This window comes from Haemorhous mexicanus, chromosome 14, assembly GCF_027477595.1.
Source record: "Haemorhous mexicanus isolate bHaeMex1 chromosome 14, bHaeMex1.pri, whole genome shotgun sequence".
In the NCBI taxonomy this organism is placed as follows: Eukaryota; Metazoa; Chordata; class Aves; order Passeriformes; family Fringillidae; genus Haemorhous; species Haemorhous mexicanus.
Window position 1 is genome coordinate 14,768,352 of NC_082354.1, and position 18,560 is coordinate 14,786,911.

Genomic DNA, 18,560 nt, shown 5'->3' on the forward strand with positions numbered 1-18,560 from the left:
GGGCCCAGCACCAGGCCCCGAGGCAGAGAATTGGTGTCAGTGCTCAGAGACACTCGGTGGGATGTTGCCCTTCCCTCGGTGGCACCTGAATGGCAGTGGTGACAGTGGTGACACCCCATCAGGCAGGGCAGGGGAGCTGGGGAGAAAGGGATAAGCCATGGCCACAGGAAAGAGACTTGACCACAGGAAGGAGCCAGCAGGAAAAGATTTGCTGTGGAAAAACAGGGCTCCATCCCACGCTCGAGAGATAAGTCTGTATTCTCCTTTTTTCAACAGTCAGAAATGTTTTCCCCCCCAGTAAAAACACTTGTTTGCCAAAGGCTGCTGCTCGGCACCCCCAGAGCCTGGCAGGAAGGACAGGCAGTGCAGGGCCTGTCCTGCTTCCCCAGCACCATGACCCAAGGATCAAGGAATGGTGCCATGCTCCAAGCTGGAATATCCCTGCGAACAGCACACCAAGGCTCAGCACTACCCCATGGACCCTGCTCAGCCTGTTTCCAAGGAAACACACCAAAATGAATTTGATCAGGAGTCCTCAAGGACTCCTCTCCCTTCCAGCATCAGGAAGCAATGCCAAATATCACCATTTGTGGTTACAATAATTTACTCTCCTAGTCAAAATGAAGTTCCATCCCTGAACAGAGTGGCCCCAGCCAGGCTGCAGGGCACCAGTGCCAGCCACGCCAGCCTCAGGAGGCACACAGAGAGCTTGAGGCTGTATTTATGTGTGGATAAACACACCTCCAGAGCCAGCACCTCTGGAAGGATGTGCCTCACATCTTGCTCAGTAAGGACCTATGATTCTCACTTCAACCTTTGACAGCAACCACAGGTAACCAAAAACCACAAACAAAAAAGTGCTGCTATCGCTGCAAAAGCCACAGGTCTCTGACAAAACACAAACAGAACCCTAAACCAGTCTGTGCTGCTGCTTTTTCCTCCAATGCTTAGAATTTAAACCAGAAGGAAACCATCACCACAGAAAAGAACCATGAGGGAACAGGGTGAGCAGACACAGCCAGAGAACGGGGCACAGAGGTGCTACTCGAGGGTCTGCAATGCTTGAGGTGTCACAGGTGCACATCCTTAATTAGCTTTACTAATTGCAACCCAGGTCACATCTGTGTGACTGCAATGGTCCTCTGTTCCCAAGAGAGGAAACCATGCCCCTGAGCACACAGAAATAGAAGTAGCTGTGACAACCAAGCGGTGACAGCTATGGAGACCGGCAGGATCCTGAGGCAGGACAGGAGGGCCCTGCCTGGGCTGCCTCGTTTAACACCACAGGGAGCAATGGGACATTGGGTGTGACACAGGGGCAAAACCCAGCCTGATTTTTAGAAATAAACACTTTGAAAACCAACAGAACGTCTCCAACTGTGCAGGAGAGTGGGTGTGGAGGGCACACATCACATTGGTCAGGGCCAGACTGCCAGCACCCTCACCCCTGTTATCCACACCCCAACAGCCCTTGTTTATATGACTGCTGGCTGTGCAGCAGCTGGTATACAGCACCACTCTGCTTCTTCCTAGGAAACAGCCAGGTGGGAATTGCTGCTCCTCCAGAAGCTCAGGGGCAGTGGGTTCCCAAGCAGTGGGTTCAGCAGCCCTTTGGCTAATCCCCATCACATGCTGCTCCCAGGGAGCAAATTAAGGAGGAAAAAACAAAATAAAAATACCCCTCAAGTTCATCATCTTTGCAATCATTGGCCAGTGACACCTTCAGTGCAAAGGCAGTCCTGAGTTTAATCTGATGCAGCTGAAGGCATGAACAGCTGAGCAGTAATGGGGCTGCAGCATCCCTGCCCTGTTCCTAGGAAGGGACAGGATGTCCCAGCCCACACTGGAAGGTGGGAAGTGACTTTCACTGGTCTCCCTGCCTGCACCTACGCATGGACAGCTCAGCGAAGAGCAGCCAGGAGAGATTTCCATGGGGGAAAAGGCAGTTCCTGAGGTTCTGCATGTGCCAACCCACAGATTGCAGTGCCAGAGCAACTCAGTCACAGCTTCAGCAAGTCAAGAATAAAACCCATAGGGAAAACACAGCCTGGGTTTGATTGTGGCAGTGCAAATATCCAGAGCAAAGCTAAGCAGGAGCTCCACCTTTGCATTTTGCTTTCTTCTCCAGCTTGAAAACAGAACTATCAAAGCTGGCCACACACTTTCCTTTCAGATAAGCAAACAAAAGACAATAAAAATTCACTCTGCCCTTAAACAAGGACATTTTAAGACATGGAAATTTTCGCGTTGGGATCTCAACCATGGAAATCCATTTTTGTCAGGGAAACGTTGCAAGACCTGCTGAGGACATACCTATATTTCCTACCAATGGTCCCTATGGATGATTTTCTCCTCCCTGGTGGAGAGCTGTGCACGGCATACATACAGCATGAGAAATTCCACTTTTCCCAGCATGCAGAGAGATGGCTGTGATTCCTAAGGGGAAAATAATGTGCCCATTGTTACCAACTCCCGCCAAAGAATTCCCCAGGGAGTTGCATCACTAAGGAGAGGGAGGTGATCACCATCAGCACCCTGAGGAGGAGGGTTTGGGCAAAGTACCCAACCCATAGCTTCCAGGGAATTCTCTGTCCTTGCAGCAGAGTTTTAGGAGCCAGCACACAAAGTGGCCAAGGAGCCAGACTCTGCTCCAAGGTGTTGGATTTACACTGTGTGTACCACCTGCATGAAGCCCCCAGTCTCTGTCCCACAAAAACACCTCAGCATGGAAAGCCATGAGCTCCCCCTGATGAGCCCAGATGTGCCATCAGGATCAGGAGGAATGAGCGCTGACACATGGAACACTCCCAAACACAGAAACATGTTAATTTTCTCAGATAAGGATACCAGTTAGCCTTCTAGGTAGTCCCAAACCCACGAATGCAGCCCTCTTGGTGCTGCACAAAGGAGAGATGCTCACCACTAGGGAATCACAGAGTGGCCCAGGACAGGCAGTGCCTGGCAGTGACCCAGGGCGAGCCGTCCACAAGTGCCCCTGAAGGCTCTGTGGGGACTCAGAAATCCTGACACATTGGACAAAGGCCATTTTTCCCACACTGACACGGGTTTTCCACTTGCCAGGAGTAAGTGGCTAGCATCAAGTGCTAAAAATAACTTGCTATATTTAGCTGTGCTTTACAAATCCCTTATGAAGGAACTGACTGGATGTCTCACACTCTGTCACATATTTACCTCTCCTAATCAGCCCTTCATTGACTGAGTTGTTTATAAGCTGCTGCTTCCCTTTCACAGCCAGTCCAGCCCAGACTCTAAGCAGTAAGAACAGGGCTGTGCTCCCAGTAAAAGGACATTTCTCAGTACCTCTCCCTAACCAGTGACCTTTTGCTCTGCAAGTTGGTTACCTGCCCTCTGGACCATCACCTCCACTCACACATCCCCCTCCCACTCTCCTCCCACCCTCCACAGTTTCTGTTTTCTGTCCTAAACTTCAATCTTTTATTCTCATGAATTCTTCTTCTTGCCCTGCCAGCCTTATGAGAAGAAGTGCCCAAACAAGCTTGACAGGTTTATTTTCTTATTTACTGTTAAATTAAATACCCAAGGACCCAGACAGCAAGGGTTCACACTCATCACATAATTCTCACGCCTGCTTTATCTCCCTCATTGCCAGAAGGAAACCAGCTCTGCCGAACCTGCCGTGCTCCAGATGAGCTGGCAAAGGTTATGAGGCTGCACCTCAAAGCTCAAGGCAGTTAAACACACAGAGAGGCTCTTTCCTGGATGCCTGGAGTGCAAGGAGATCATGGGTCTTCTCACCAATAGCTTGGAAGTTTGGCGACATATCAGCCCAAAACCCCAACCAAAACACAAGGCAAACAAGCAAGACTGGAAGGACAACAAAATTTTGGGGTATATCGGTCTGTTTTGGAGAAAACTGGAAGGGAGTGATGTGGAATACAGCTTCTGGGAGAAGGATACACTCTCACCCTCCCTTGGATTAAGTTATCCAGCATCTTCTTCCTAAGACCTCCACAGTGACAGATCCATTGATCAGGAAGAGAATAATGCAGCAGACGATGCCTTCAGAATTTCAAGGAAAGACATGGAGCACACCATTCTCCCAGTGACACTCACTGGCTTGTACTGGTTTCCTAGACAGCAGCACTTCAGGCTGTATGTTTAATATTTTTATAAGGGACAGTGTGTTGGATGAATTATTTTTAATGATTTTTGCTTCTGCAACACAAGGGCAGCACAGCCTCCTGCCTGGCCCAGCTCAGCCAGGGCAGCCCCTCTCTCCCCACAGCAGCAAATCTCCTGCTGGCATCAGCACTTCCCTTAGTGCTCCTCAGGATGAGCCATGGCTAAAACTGCACTTTAGAAGCCTGAACTTCTCAGAGATTAGTTTTTTTTCCCCTTTGCCATTTTGCTGGCCTTTCAAATCAACCTTGCAGCCCTGCAAAGCTGGAGAGTTGCTTCAACAAAACTGGGAAGAGACACAGGGCAGCCAGCCCAGAACACGTGGCCAACTGAAATGAAGTTAAGAAAAGATGAGCTGCCTTAGAAATCAGCAAAAGTGGTAAAATGCACAGTAAGAAATAACGCAACTGTTTTTTAAACAGACACTCCTGGGGTTGCAGAGGCAGAGAAGAGTCACGAAGGACAAAACGCTGTCACAGTTCTTTGGTTCACCACAGACCAAGCCCAACCACGGGGCTGGTGCTGCCACACCTGCAGAAATTTCAGACCAGCTGGTGTCCCAATCCTACTGTCAGTCAGCACAGGAGGGAATTGCTCAGCACTGCCCTGGGGCACAATGAACCCGGGTGTAGGAGGGACAGCCACAGCTGGGGGACAGTGCCCGGCTCCATGGGCACTGGTGCGGCTGCTGGAAGTGGAGGCAGCTTGGTCAGCGGCTCCCAAACCCCGCATGGGAGGCTCCAAGGGTGGCAGCACTCTCAGCTTTCCTGAGAACTCCCAACAGAGAGGCTGCTGGGTGCAGCAGGGATGGCCAGGTGAGCCCTGGGGATGGCAGCGCCGGGTGAGCTGTGGCTGTGGGTGACACTTTGGGACTGGAAGCCAAGCAGGCAGCCAGCTGGAAGCAGAGTGAGGCTGGCAGGTGGCTCTGGCTGCAGCACCTATTTATACACCTGATGTGGGACATCACTGTCCCACAGAAGGCAAGTCCCCGTCTTCAGAATACCAGCCTGGGGACAGTCCTCGGGCTGGGGAACAAAGGACAGACTCTTTTGAAAAATAAAAATACACAAAGCTGAGCCATGAAAAACAAATGGATTCTGCTCTCCCTTGGGAGGAGTGAGACGTCAGGGAGGGGCAGCAGCCGCTTTCCCGGGGGCATCAGAGGAGCAGCAGAGATCTGATCGGCCACCCAGAGCCCCCGGCTCCCAGAGCAGCCCAGCAGGCTCCTGGCACAGAGCTCTGGCGTGAGCGGCAGAGGGTGTGCTCCAAATCCGCGGCTCCCCGGTGCACGGGCAGGACGGACACGGGGAAAACAAACATGAAAACAACGGACTCTTATCCGGGGCAGAGCACGAGCAATCCCCAGGGAGCCGTCTCATGATCTGCAGAGCCCGCACACGCATCTCCCTGCAGCCCCCCTTCCCGGGCAGGGCAGGCTCCGACGGGCGCTCGCTCCAAGCCCCGATGATTTCAGAGTTTCCCTCGATAAGGGCGCAGCGGGGCTGGGCAGGGGCCAGCTGAGTCACACAGCACGCCAGGGAGGGACCGCCGGAGGTTTACCAGCGATCCGCAGCGCTTCGGTGCGGGGAGGAACGCGCATCCCTACGGATCCAGGCTGGGGGATGATGCCAGCGTGGACATGGCCTGTCCTGCACCAGCTGGCATCTCCCGGGAGGCTCCTCGGCACCATCAACCTGACCGACACTGAGGCAGCCTGACCAGCACACTTAGGGGGGCTTTGCCAAGAGCTGCACCCACTCTGGGCACCTCTGCAAGGACCTGGGGGTCTGGCTTTGTGCTTCCACATCAAAGGGTCCCCCGATGCTCTGCGAGTCACCAGTTCATCCTGTGATGGAACAGGAACAGACTGTGTGCCTTGTTCTCCATTCTCACAGCTACAAGGTTTAGTAACATTAATAAATCTATTCTTGTTTTAAACATCCCCAGGCTCTTCAAAATCAGGCTTGGCTGGGGGAACAGGCTAAAAAGGAGCGAGATCAGACTGAGAGCGCAACTGACTTCTGGGCTGTACTTATATTTATAGACTTTATCTCAGGCTATTCTGCTGCTCTTATCATCACTTGAACAACTCATGACCGCACGTTCACCTGCACGGAGAATTCGGTGACAGGAAAGGACAAGGGGCAGAGAGACCATGTTTGAATGTGCCCCAGGAGAAAACAGCCAGCACGCCCTGGGATCGCTGCTCCCAGTGCAGCAGCTGTGAGACACAACACAGGCCAGTGTGGACAATGCACCATCCCCAGAACAGAAACAACAAGGTTCCAGAAGCTTTCTCATTCACACGTGTCAGATCCTCAGACGGAAGCTTTATGTGTTTGGAAGACTCATTTATGCTGAGTAAGGAAAAATAACTGCTGCCTCCTGAACTTCTCCAGCAGTTCCAAAGCCGCTGCATTTTGGTGCTCAGTACCTGTAAATAGTGCTGACTGCTCACCAGAGCTTTTTTCTATGAACTCACAGTTCTGCAAACCTCTGTGCTCCTGCCAGGCAGTGCCTCACAGCCCCCACAGCAGCACCTGCCCCTCTGTCTCTGGAGAATGGCCCAAGCTGGCACTGCAGGCTCTCCCTGCAGCCCAAAACCATGGCTGGGCAGCCAGGGATGAGTGCCAGAGCCACGCTGTGTGGGGAGGAAGAGGCAGTGTGGCCAGGATGTGCCACAGGTGTCTGGCTGCCTGCTGTAGCAGAACAGAGCAGGCATAGCCCTGTCACCCCACAGAGCCAGGCTGGCACCCAGCAGGACAGAAAAGCCTGGGGCAAGAATGGGATGCCACATCTGTAGTTATCAGTGTGCCACCAAAAGTATTAGGAATAAAATATTCCAACAATACCTCAAGGATAAAGCCAGAAAAGCTGAGTCCTCATACAGTGACTCAAGAGGAAACTCTTAAGTCAGCAGCAGTGCTGCTGTGAGCCGTGGGTTGTGAGACACACAGAACATGGATAACACCCACATCCTCCCAGGGAAGGAGCCAGAAGAGGCAGTAGAAGATGGATGAAAAGCTCCCTGCATGCCTCATGTGCAGCACAAGAAAAAATATCCTTAAACACATGAAAATTATTTTGCCTCTTGTCCTGGCCCCTGTGCTGCTGTAGGCAGGCAAGTCCTTGGGAAGCATTTCTGGGCTGGAAAAAGCCATCACAAAATATTGCACATTGTTTTTTTTAAGCTGGGCCAAGGCTGGTCCAGAGCCCTCCCACCAGCCCCTGAGCTGGCAGGGACAGGGCTGCCTTGCTGCTGCTGACAGACATCCCTGCCCTGGGCTTCCTGAAACAAACCCAGGCCTGGGCACACCTGGGCATGCATGGAGCAGCTGGAACCAGCAGGAGCCAGGGGGGAGGCTGGAGAGCTCAGGACCTCAGCAGGGAGGGAGGAAGGGACAAGGAGCCAGGCCTGGGGACATCATGGCACAGCCAAACCATCCTCAGCCACTGGCAATGGAAACCCAACAGGGACAACCTGCCCAGCCAGAGAGCTGCTTCAGGGGGAGCAAAACCCAGCAAACACATCCCTGAGCCCCAGAACACGGGGTGGGATCTGCCTCACAGCTGGATCTGGTAGATCCTGTGCTGGCCCCTCATCTCTCCTGCCTGCGCTGAGGATGCAGCTCTGGCGCTGGGGGTGAGTTGGCTTCTGGGAGGGTTTTTGTTCTTTATTCTGCTATTGTGTTTCAGTGTCTGGTTAAAGCCTGTCTGGTTTAGATTTGTACCAAGTGGGGCCCTAGTCCTGTGCTCAGAGCTCGGAGCCCAGGAGCAGGAGCTGCTCCATCAGCAGCTGTTGGCTGCAGAGATCCCCTGTGCCCAGCTGAGCTGAGGATGCCTGCAGGGTGCAGAGGCTCCCAGGGAGAGCTGGGCTCTGGCTATGGGTGTGATTTAAGACAGAGCTGGGAAGTTAGAAGACAATTTTACAAGTTACCAGCTGTAACTGGTGCCCTTACTGGCTAAAATCCCCAGTGAGGATGGGGAAGACCAGCAAGGAGGCAAGAAGAGATCACATTATTGCTGGAGGAGAGTGATGTGTTTTCCAGCAGGTCATTTCTCTCCTGCTCCTCTCTGTCTCATGGCTAAGCTGTCTTTGTGGGACAGGACATTGTCACTGCAGCTGTGCCTCCCAGCAAAGCTGATGCTTGCCTGGAGAGCTGCAGCCTCTCCTGGTGTGGGATAGGCTCCTTCCTCTTCCCCATTTTCTAGAGGAGCTTTAGGGTTGTTTGGACACAGTCCCCAGGATCTGGCTGTGACATGCTGCAGGAACAGATTCCATTGCCCCACAGCCTTCCCATGAACCAGGACGTGGGGCTCTGGGGAACTGGGCAGACAGGCCACTCTGGGTGGCTTCAATCCCATTAAAATAACCTGTTCCAATGCTTCAATCCCATTAAAATAACCTGTTCCAATGCCACGCTGCTTCCCACACACCACAGCACTAAACCCCCAGGCACCACATCCAACAACAGCACAGAAACCTGTCCAGAACAGGTCTGCCATGCTGGGGGACACAAGAGTTCCCTGAGGGGACATGCCAGTTCCCACACACAATGCTGCAGGACCTGCAGGGATGATGATGATTGATGATGATGATGATGATGATGATGATGATGATGATGGGACCTTTCCTGGGTGTCCAAGGTACCCCATTCATGGGGAAAAGCTCACACAGTCCCTACACATTCCTTTGTCACTTTATCCTTCAGGATGAAGTGCTCACAGTACCTGGGGAGGCTGGGAACTGCCAGCACAGTCCCAGGCACTCTGCAGAGCTCCATGCTGGACAGAAATCAAGTGCAAAACCACATACACAACATCTGCATGAGAACTCACAGCTCTTCAAGCTTCAAAGGACAATTTTCACCATCACAGCACTCACAGGTACTAATGAGAAAAGCCTCCATCTGACATTTCTCCAACTCCATTTGATATTTAATTGGGAGAGAAGATCAAAGACCAGGGGAAATAGGTGGTTTTGCATTATCATACACACAGCTGAGCACAGTGAGCAGGAGAGATTAAAGAAACCCACACTGCAGCACAGAAAGAAACTGCAGTAAAGCAGCCATTCTTACAGCCACAGTGATGCCATGGAGTCACAACCTCTGACACCCCAGTGGCCTAGAGCATGTGCCCTGAGCGAGGCCCCTCTGTCCCACCAGTGCTGGCCATGGGGAGCTCTGGGCATGGACAAGCTGCTGTTGGAGCTGAATCCCCAGTGCCCACATCAGGTCCTGATCCTGGCCAGCCCACGAGGATGGGCATGAAGGGCCAGACACCTCCCAGTCCTTCTCCCTGCCTGACCAGGGACAGGCCACGGTGGTCTCAGCAGTGTGTGTGGGACCAGCATTGTCACTTTCACTGCCAGTGACTCTCCATACTGCTGGCACAAAGACCAAGGGATGCAGCCAACTTTACAGCAAAAATAATTTCAATTTCTGACTGAAAGTATTATTTCCTATTATTGGCTTTCACACCCAAGACTGTAACAAATGAACAGTATTATTCTCTGCTTTAGTCAGTTTAATTCCCCACCTGGCAATACCGAATTCTTTGTCCCCTTGTGGTGTCCCATGTATCTGGGACTACTCAGCTGCTGGGGGGATGTCAGTTGACAAGAGAAAGTACCACTCTCAAATGCAGCACTGGTGGGGCTGTGGCTGCAGGATGACCCTCCACAGGATATGGTAGGATGCAGGCCCCTGGAAGAGCTTCAGCCCTGGAATTTTTTTTGTTCCAGCTGGTGACACATCAGTTGGGTGGAGGGAATGGAACCAGTTTCCCTCAATCCATGAAAGGCCAAAGAAGTTTAAAGCCCCCTAAAGAGCCCCCCTCATTCAGGTAACCTGGCCTTGGACACTTCTAGGGATGGGGCAGCTTCTGTAGGTAACCTCTGCCAGAGTTCACAGGGAAGAATTTCACCTCATTATCCTATCTAACTCTGCTCTCTTTCAGTGTGAAGCCATTCCCCACTGTCCTGTCACTCCATCCCTTGTCCAAAGTCCCTCTCCACCTTTCTTGTAGGCCCCTTCAGGTACTTCACCCTCTCTCCTCATTGGATCTCACTCTCCTGATGGGACCACCACCACTTTTGCATCCCAGCAGCTGAGGGCACCTCGCCCCACCCTGTCAGGGGGCACAGAGGGACTGTCAGCCGTGGCTGTCCCAGTGGACATTGGGATCTGCCAGCTGGCTGTGAGGAGACCATGACCAGTGAGTACCCCAGATTCCCACCCACAGCTCCACATGGGTAGGATTCAGAGATATATCTATTTTTTTAAGTTACCTGTTAACTAAACACAGGGAGCTGATGGAAGCCCAGGCAGTACTGGCCCCAGCACCTCCCTGGCAGCCTGCTGGATCAGCTACAAAAACACCCCACAGCATTTCAGGCAATAAATCCTCATCCCTGGGGGTTCTCAGTGCTGTCTGGGTGTGCTCTGCTTTCTTCTGCTTCTGTCCTTCCTCCCTGGCCAGTCTCCCTGGGCCGGGTCTGCTGACCCAGCAAAATCCCTCACATCCCTGTGCACTACAAACACTGAAAAGGGAAATGGTTTTGAACGAAGTGATGAAGAAAAGCATTTCCATTAGCAAGCAGGTTTGTTTTAATCCCTCTGATTTCCATTTTGTTGGGGTTTTTCTTTGCCCTGGACTGTGCAGAGATTTGAGTTTTTGTACCCACGTTAGGTCTCACAGCCCTGTGACGTCGGCAGTTTCAGTCACAACAGCTTTTGTCTCTGCTGCTTCCAGATGGGCAAACACGGGCTATTCCAGCCACGGCCTCGATAACAAGGAAGCTCTGAATTATTCTGAACAAAAGGGCAGCAGCTAAACCTATTAACACCAACTGAAACCAACCAGCTGGCAGGAAAACTGTGTGTGACCAGCGTGGATTGTGTGTGTCCCTCCACTGCCCCCATGGATGCTCTGCTGGCCTGGATTCTACTGCATGAATAACAGCAGAGAATCATGGAATCATCTGGATTGGGAAAAACCTACAAGATCATGGAGTCCAGGAAGGCATGGGAGACGACACAAGGAAGGTGTGTATGAAGGTGGATCCACAGCTGTGGGGAGGGAAAACAAATCTAAGCCGTCAGAAGGACAGTGTCAAACACGTGGGAGTCGGTGGTTTCAGATGACACAACCTGGCCCAGGTGCTCTGGTGATCTGTCAGCACTTCTGAACAGGCGACTCCCGCAAAGTCAACATTGAAATCGACATTTCGTTGGGAAAAATGCTCACCGCGATTTGAAGGATGACAGAACACCGACAACAATGGGAGGGCTGCCATCAGGGCCCCTCTCACGCTCACGGGGGTCCCGCAGGGTGACGGGATGGCCGAGGATGGACCCGCCCCACTCCCCCCGCGCCCGGGAGATGCGGAATAACGGAGCACCTTCCCCGAGCGGGGATCGCCGTCCCCAAACGAGCACATCGATGTTGGCAAGGCTCGGCCGGTGCCAGCCCAACGGGACGGCGGATCCGGCCCAGTCCTGCCTGGGGACAGCGGCGGGTGGCCCCGCGGGTGGCAGTGCGGGGACAGGGAGACGCCGGGGGTGGCGGCCCGGGGAAGGGCAGCCCTGCCCGGAGCGATGCAGGGCACGGCCCCAAAGCGGCTCCAGCCGGGGCTGCGGGCGATGCCCACGGAACGGGACACAGCGCGGTGACCGGCCGAGCCCTGCCCGGACCCCCGCCCCTCCCGCTCACCGCGGATGGCGGCGATGAGCGCGTTGCCGTCCTTGATCACCTCCTTGATGAACTTGTTGGTCCGCTCCAGCTCCTGCTCGTAGCACTTGAGGCGCTCTCGGAAGTCGGGGCTGTCCAGGTAGCAGTCGCTGAACTCCAGCGGCGGGTGCCCCATGGCCGCGGTTCGGCCCGGCTCCGCCGCGCTGCGCCTACGGAGCGCTACCGCCGCCGCCGCCCCGGGCGCCCCGCGCCGCCGGCATCCCGCGGGCCCGCCCCGCCCGCCCGGCCCCGCCCGCCGCTCCCCGCCCGCTGCTCCCCGCCCGCTCCTGCTGCCGCGCCTCGGCCGAGCGACCCCCGCCCGCCCGCCCGCCGCGCTTCCGGCCGCGCCGCTGCCGCCGGGAGGTGTAGTCCGGGATGAGCTGCCCGGGGCCGCCGCCCGCCGGCCCGGCCCGGCCCCGTTCGGTTCGGTTCGGCCGCTCCGCGCGGTGCCGGCCGCGCGCTCCGTTCCGCTCGGGCCGATCCGGGCCGGGCGCTGCCGCCGCCCCCCGGCCGCTCCCAGCGCGCCCCCTGCCGGCGGGGCGGCGGCAGGGCGCGGCCCGCACGCGTTGCCATGGACGCCCCGGCGGCGGCGCGTGACGCGGCGGCGCGCGATGATGACGTCAAAGTGGCCTCCACGTCGCCGGGGCGGCCAAGATGGCGGCGGCGGAGGGGAGCGGGGCAGGGGGGACCTTGGTGAGTGCGGCCGGCGGGGCCCGGGGGCAGCCGGGGCCGTCGGGAGGGGAACCGGGGAGGCCGGACTGCGGGCGGGCCGGGGGCGTTCGGGCCTCCCTCTGTTCCTGAGCAGGGCCGGGCAGCCGGTCAGGTGCCGGGCAAAGGCGCAGCGGGGTCTGGAGGCCTGGGCGGGCGGCGGCTCGTCCGAAGGGCGGGGACGGGGGGCGAGGAAGGCGACAGGGAAAGAAGAGAGGAAAGGGGATAGGGTCGGGCGCGGGGCCGGGGGCTGCCGGCCTCCGCCGTGCCCTCCGTGCCCCGCCTGCCCAGCGGCTGCCGCAGAACCGGTCGGGCCGTGCCCTGTTTGCCTTCGCCTCCGGGCACCCCGGAGCTTGGCTCGCCCGCCGGCGGGGAGGGCTTCAGTCTGGTTAAACCTGGTCCCTGAGCAGCCTCGGTGTGTGCCCGGGCCGGGGTTGTCCGTGCACCTCCCCAAGGCTGTTAATGTTAAATGTTATTGTTAATTTTAAATGCGGATACTCGGGAGTGGTGCGGCTGTGCAGCCCTCAGGCATCACCTCCCTTAAAACACGGCTTTTTACTTCTTCCAGTTACTGCCGGAGCAGAGCACAGAGGGTGGGTTCTGGGGGTGGCAGGGGACAGGCTCACACACACCTGCTCAGCTCTTCAGGCCACCACTGCTCACATCGGGCCGAGACAGCCTGGCCCTGCTGCAGAGCCTTTTCTTCGCTGCTCAGAATCCCTGAATTCTGAGCAGCTCTGTCTATCCCCAACCCATCCAAAGTGCACACGAGCATGTTTGTGTTTGTTCCTAAAGGTTTGTGCCCATTCAGTTCCCAGGTCTGGCAGATGTGTCCATATCCCAGGACATTCCAGTGGAAGGGGAGATCACTGTCCCTGTGGGATCTCACTCTCCTGATGAGGATTACTCCACGCTGGATGAGCCAGTCAAGGACACAATTGTGAGTCTGAGCCTGTGGCTGGGGTAAAACTCAGGTTTTCTGGTGGTTTTGGCAGCTGTTGTGCAAAACCTGTGTTTTTGTACTTCAGCAGGAATTGTTTTAGAGCTCATCATGTAAAACAAATTCCTGTGGGTCAAAAAGTGTCTGAATTATGGCCCAGAGTTTCTCTGTGATCCTGAAATCAATGTGAGGGCAGAGGCCTCAGTGGGAGCTTGTGAGAAACTCTACTGACTGAAGGTGTTTTTAATTTATTCTCTTTTCTTAGGGGAGCAAACAAGTTGTTGGTTATATTCTGGTGTTATTAAAAGATACAATATTGTGGTTGTTAAAGAAAAGGATGTGATGCTGTGGTTGTTAAGGAGTGCAGGAAAAGCAGTCATTGTTGCAGAGGGTGCTACAGAACTTGTTGGGTTGGATCCTCTCCTGATTTGCCATCCATGTTCCTTTATTTCTGTCTCTTTGCTTTAGCTGGGAGCTGTAATTTTTGTGAGGGGATAAATGAAAGTGTTTTGTGTTTGTTTCAGATGAGGGACCTGAAGGCCGTTGGGAAGAAGTTTGTCCATGTCATGTATCCCAAGAAGAGCAGTGCCCTCCTCAGGGACTGTACGTGCTGGGGCCCTCCTGACCTGCAGGGCAGGGGGATTCAGGAGGGCTGAACACCCTGGGCAGCTGGGGTGTCACCAGGGCTCTGTGGCAGGGTGGCCTGGGCCAGGATGGGTGAAACTGGGAGCTGTAGCAGCTGCTGGGTCTTGAGTGAATTTTATTATAGATTGTGGGGTAAGATGCTGAATAAGAAAATTGTAAAGCAGTGAGGTGTGGCAAATGGCACCTTGGGAATTGGGCACTCCCAGGGAAAGCAGAACTGAGATGGTTCTGTGACTTTTGTGATGTGTTTTCTCTCTCCCTGCAGGGGATCTGTGGGGCCCATTGGTGCTGTGTGTCTCCCTGGCTCTGTGAGTATTCCGGGGGAGTTTGGGGATTTGTAGCCCAATGCATGAGGGAAATAAGATGTTCAAAATTACTAATTAATGTGTTAAGATCTATTTCATGTGATGCCTCTCTGTTTTGTGCAAGCACTGCTTGGTTGGGTTCTCTGATAAAATGTGTTTGTGGCACTTCAAGCCCATTAGTACCTCCTGTCCCTAAATTTAGGATTTAAAGATGAACTTTTCCTGGTCCCCTGGCCTTGGAAGATGTCTCAAGTTTTCCTGATTCAGCTGTGGTGCCTGCATCCCATAGTTATTCCAGGGTTTCTCTAAGGCTGGTTTGTTCAATCACACACTACTCTGCTGCCTTGAGAGGTACCAAAACTTTGGTACTTTAATTTCCATCTCAGCCTGTTGTCCATGGCTTGATTCCCTTCTGGGTGCTTTCACAGCCCTCAAAACAGGGAAACAAATGGACTGCAATCTCCTCAGTTGAGCCACAACCATTTTCCTTTCCTGTGCAAAACTGATGATGTAATGAAAATAAAAAATGGATGAAAAACTATGGGCCTGCAGCATTACTGGGAATCGGTGTTGGGGCTCCTGCTCTGGCACCTGCTCCAGTCTGGGAAAACTCCATCAGTGCTGATGCCTCCATCTGTCTGTTCCTCAGTGCATCTGTTTCTCCCTGCTCCCCACTCCAGGATGCTGCAGGGTGGCTCTGCAGACAGCAAGGATGACGGGGGGCCCCAGTTTGCCGAGGTCTTTGTCATCATCTGGTTCGGGGCTGTTGTCATCACGCTCAACTCGAAGCTCCTGGGAGGCACCATGTGAGTGCGGATTTGTTCTGTAGAGGCTCGCTGTGCACAGAGCTCTGCCCTGCCTGGCCTCACTGCTGTTTCCCTGCTGCTGTCTCCCTGTGCAGCTCCTTCTTCCAGAGCCTGTGTGTGCTGGGGTACTGCGTGATGCCGCTGACCGTGGCCATGCTGGTGTGCAGGCTGGTGCTGCTGGCGGGTGCGGGCACCGTCAGCTTCATCATCCGCCTCATCGTGGTGGGGGCCATGTTCGGCTGGTCCACCCTGGGTGAGTCCTCCCTGTGCCTGGGGAGCTTGATCCGTGTGCATTCCCTGAGGCAGAGCCAAGGGGTGCTCTAGTCTGAGGTGGCCCTGGGCTCCTGAAGGGCTGTAGAAATAGTTCTTCCAATCTGAAGCTGAAGGGCTGTAGAAATAGTTCTTACAATCCTTGAGCTGGCAGAGGTTCAGCCTCTGCTTCTGCTCGTGATGATTTCCATGGTCATATGCAAATTGCCTTGGGCAGCGGGATGATGATTTAGTATTGAACTCTGTGAGACTGTTTGGTGGTTTATTCTATGATTAAGTTATAAATACTATTAGAAAATGATGATTTTATAGAGATGCACGATTTCTCCTGTAAGTCTGGCTCTCATTGTACAGTGTTAATCAGCATTTATAGACAATCTGGTTGGGGCTTGGAGCAGCCTGGGATAGTGGAAGGTGTCCCTGCCTGTGGCAGGAGGTGGAACTGGATATCCCTTCCAAGCCAAACCATGCTGTGATTCCATGATTCTATGACTTATCATTCTGTACGATAAAGGAAGTTGCACTTGGTGATTACAGCCCATTGGTTTGAGCAGTGGTTTTGTTTTCAACACAACTGCAGTGCAGGTCATCGCTGTGAGGGGGCTGTGAGGGTTGTGCTGCTCCTGCTTCACAGGTTTTGTGTCTCTGCAGCATCCACGGCGTTCCTGGCAGACAGCCAGCCCCCCAACCGCAAGGCCCTGGTCGTGTACCCCATCTTCCTCTTCTACTTCGTCATCAGCTGGATGATCCTGACCTTCACCCCCCAATGAACACCATCCCAAGGGACTGCTACACTGGCTGGACTTTCTCATGGACGCTGCAGTGAATCCTTGGCTTTATCTCCTTCTAATTTATATGTAGGGATACTGTAAAAAGGCAGGTTGTGGGATAAAGCCAGAGAGCTGCAAAAAGTGCTCATTTGTGTGTCCCTCTTTGTGAAAGATCCTGAGGTCCAGCTGCTGAGGGGTTTATTTAGCCCTGTTCTGTACTGGTGTTAAATAAACAGTGCCCACTGGGACAGGGATTGTTCCATCTGAGGAGAGAGTGGGAAATCCTGGATTTTCAAGCTGCTGGGAGATGAAGTTTTTGCACGACTTGGCAGATATCCTGCCCATGCCTGGATTCTCACTGAAGATAAAAATGCCTTATCAAACCATAGAACTTCACTGCAATGATGTGTGGAGAGGAAAGAGATGTGTCTGACTCCTTTTCATTCCCTTCCAGAGTGATGGGATGTGCACCCAGGCATTGTGGGCTTGGGGCTTTCCCAGGAAAGGAGAGTTCAGTCAAAACTCAGCTGGATCCCTTTTCAGGGAATGGAGCTGGTGGCAGGGAGTTGCTTTTGCCCATATCCATGTGTTGTGTGTGTCCATCCCTTCATGTGGCAGGAAAGAAGGTTCCAGTTTGGTGCCTTTAGCACTGCTTCTGTGAGGGGACTGTGGGCTCACTGCAAGTTGCAGACCTGTGACCTGAAGGAACAAAGCTCAGAGTCCTGCAGAAATGCTGAGACTGCTTTGTAGCAAAGACTGGGCTCTTACTCTGCATTTGGGAAGTACCATGAATGTGTATGTATGATAAAAACAAGGGGTTCTGTGCAGAAAGTTGAGGTTTTGCTGCACAGGCTGTTTGGGTCTGAAAAACCATACCAGGGCTTGGCCCCCAGAGTGTTAAAACAGCTTGAAGGAAGAGAAGTAAATGGTACTGGAGGTGTTGGGTGCTCTGAAGCAGGATGTGAATTCTGCTCTCACCTGCCTCTGTGTGACTGCTCCTTTGGTTGTTCACGGGGACAGCAAAGAAATGTGTGCAAATGTGCATTTTGTTCCCTTGTACTTCCCATGAGATGTCAGACACTGTTCAGTGGGTTGTTTTGTGGGGTTTTAATTTTGCTTAATACTTTAATAAAAGGGAGGGGGCTCCACCAGTCACTGCAGGTTCATTGTGTACCTCTCCTGGATACAGGAGTGCAAGAGTCAGGTGCATTTTGGCACAGACATTGGGAGCTGGGACTTGCTTTTGGAAACTACAGAAATGATTCCTGTTGTCTGTTGTGCTCAGTCAGCAATCCATGAAATATCTGGGGTGAAAAAGCTGCTGTAAAATGTCCTTTTTCCTACATTTGTGCAGACAGACTGAAACTGAGGTCTGTGGGTTTTGCTGAGGTGTGAATGTGCCTAATTTCTACTTCTATGTGCAAGAGCAGTCTGTGCTGTAAACACTGGCAGTGGGTGGGAGTTGGGATGGAAATTGCTGAATTTCAGATTAAAAGTGCATTTTTGCATTAGTGGATAATGAGCTGCTGTGTGTGGCAGGGCCTGGCTGTGGCACCAAGGGGCTGGAGGGGAGCTGTGGTGGTTTGTAGACATGGGAACCATGGAAAGGGGAATTTTTTAAGCTTCCATTAAATTATTGCTGGTATGGAATGTGGTTTTTCTTTTAAGTGTGCAGTTTTTCGTTCAATTAAATGTTAGTTCAGCTTTGTGAAGCTGAAAAGAAATATTCAAGGGAAGTGAATGTTAATGTTGTTGATGGCTATGGTGGGATTCCTTGAGCCAAATCTTTCTGTCCTACAAGAATTTAATCACACTTTCAAAGAAATCCTTGGATTCTCTCTGGATCTTGTGACTTGAGCTGCTGTTCTATCTCGAGGATAATTGGAGTAGCATTTAATTGATCCAGTAATATTTTCAATTTTTTTACATGACTTCAGAAAGTCAAAAAGCCCAAACTGGGGTTTGTTCCTCAGCCACCCTGGAGGTCCTGCAGAGCCCCTGCTGTGACAGAACCACAAGGGCACATTAAACACAGCCAGACCGTTTTGGTTCAGGGAAACAAAATGCCTCAAGCTTGTTTGATATTTGCAGATGCTGGAATTAATGCAGCTGATTGATTAATGCAGCACTCTAAAGTGCTGGTGTCACCTGTGAGTGCTCCCTGAATGTCCTTCATCCTGTCCAGCCAGGTGGGCAGCACATCCCTCCCAAGGGCTCTGCA

At 53.2% G+C, this 18,560-nt stretch overlaps 2 protein-coding genes across 5 annotated transcripts in view; one reads left to right on the top strand and one right to left on the bottom strand.

Moving 5' to 3' along the window:
* Positions 1 to 12,111, bottom strand: part of OPHN1 (oligophrenin 1) — a 50,233-nt gene extending 38,122 nt beyond the window's left edge. For 2 of the 3 annotated variants that reach the window (XM_059859013.1, XM_059859012.1), the window contains exon 1: positions 11,878 to 12,111. In XM_059859013.1, coding sequence (XP_059714996.1) covers positions 11,878 to 12,031 — 154 coding nt within the window. In that variant the 5' untranslated portion in view covers positions 12,032 to 12,111. The remainder of the gene's footprint in view (positions 1 to 11,877) is intronic. The other variant, XM_059859014.1, reaches the window with a different exon arrangement.
* Positions 12,112 to 12,477: 366 nt separating this feature from the next.
* YIPF6 (Yip1 domain family member 6) lies at positions 12,478 to 17,989 on the top strand. Of its 2 annotated transcripts, XM_059858991.1 has the most exons (7): positions 12,480 to 12,588; positions 13,415 to 13,543; positions 14,068 to 14,146; positions 14,454 to 14,496; positions 15,174 to 15,299; positions 15,395 to 15,552; positions 16,221 to 17,989. In XM_059858991.1, the coding sequence occupies exons 1-7, from the start codon at positions 12,550 to 12,552 to the stop codon at positions 16,337 to 16,339; spliced, it is 693 nt and encodes a 230-aa protein (XP_059714974.1). In that variant the 5' UTR covers positions 12,480 to 12,549; the 3' UTR covers positions 16,340 to 17,989. The 2 variants fall into 2 exon arrangements, with proteins under 2 accessions (XP_059714975.1, XP_059714974.1); XM_059858992.1 differs by lacking the exon at positions 15,395 to 15,552 and having other exon boundaries at positions 12,478 to 12,588.
* The last annotated feature ends 571 nt before the right edge of the window (positions 17,990 to 18,560 follow it).

Coding starts and splice junctions, on each gene's coding strand:
- YIPF6 (XM_059858991.1), top strand. CDS start 12,550: ATGGCGGCGGCGGAGGGGAGCGGGGCAGGGGGGACCTTG. Junction 13,544..14,067: donor AGCCAGTCAAGGACACAATT/GTGAGTCTGAGC, acceptor TGTTTGTTTCAG/ATGAGGGACCTGAAGGCCGT. Junction 15,553..16,220: donor GTTCGGCTGGTCCACCCTGG/GTGAGTCCTCCC, acceptor GTGTCTCTGCAG/CATCCACGGCGTTCCTGGCA.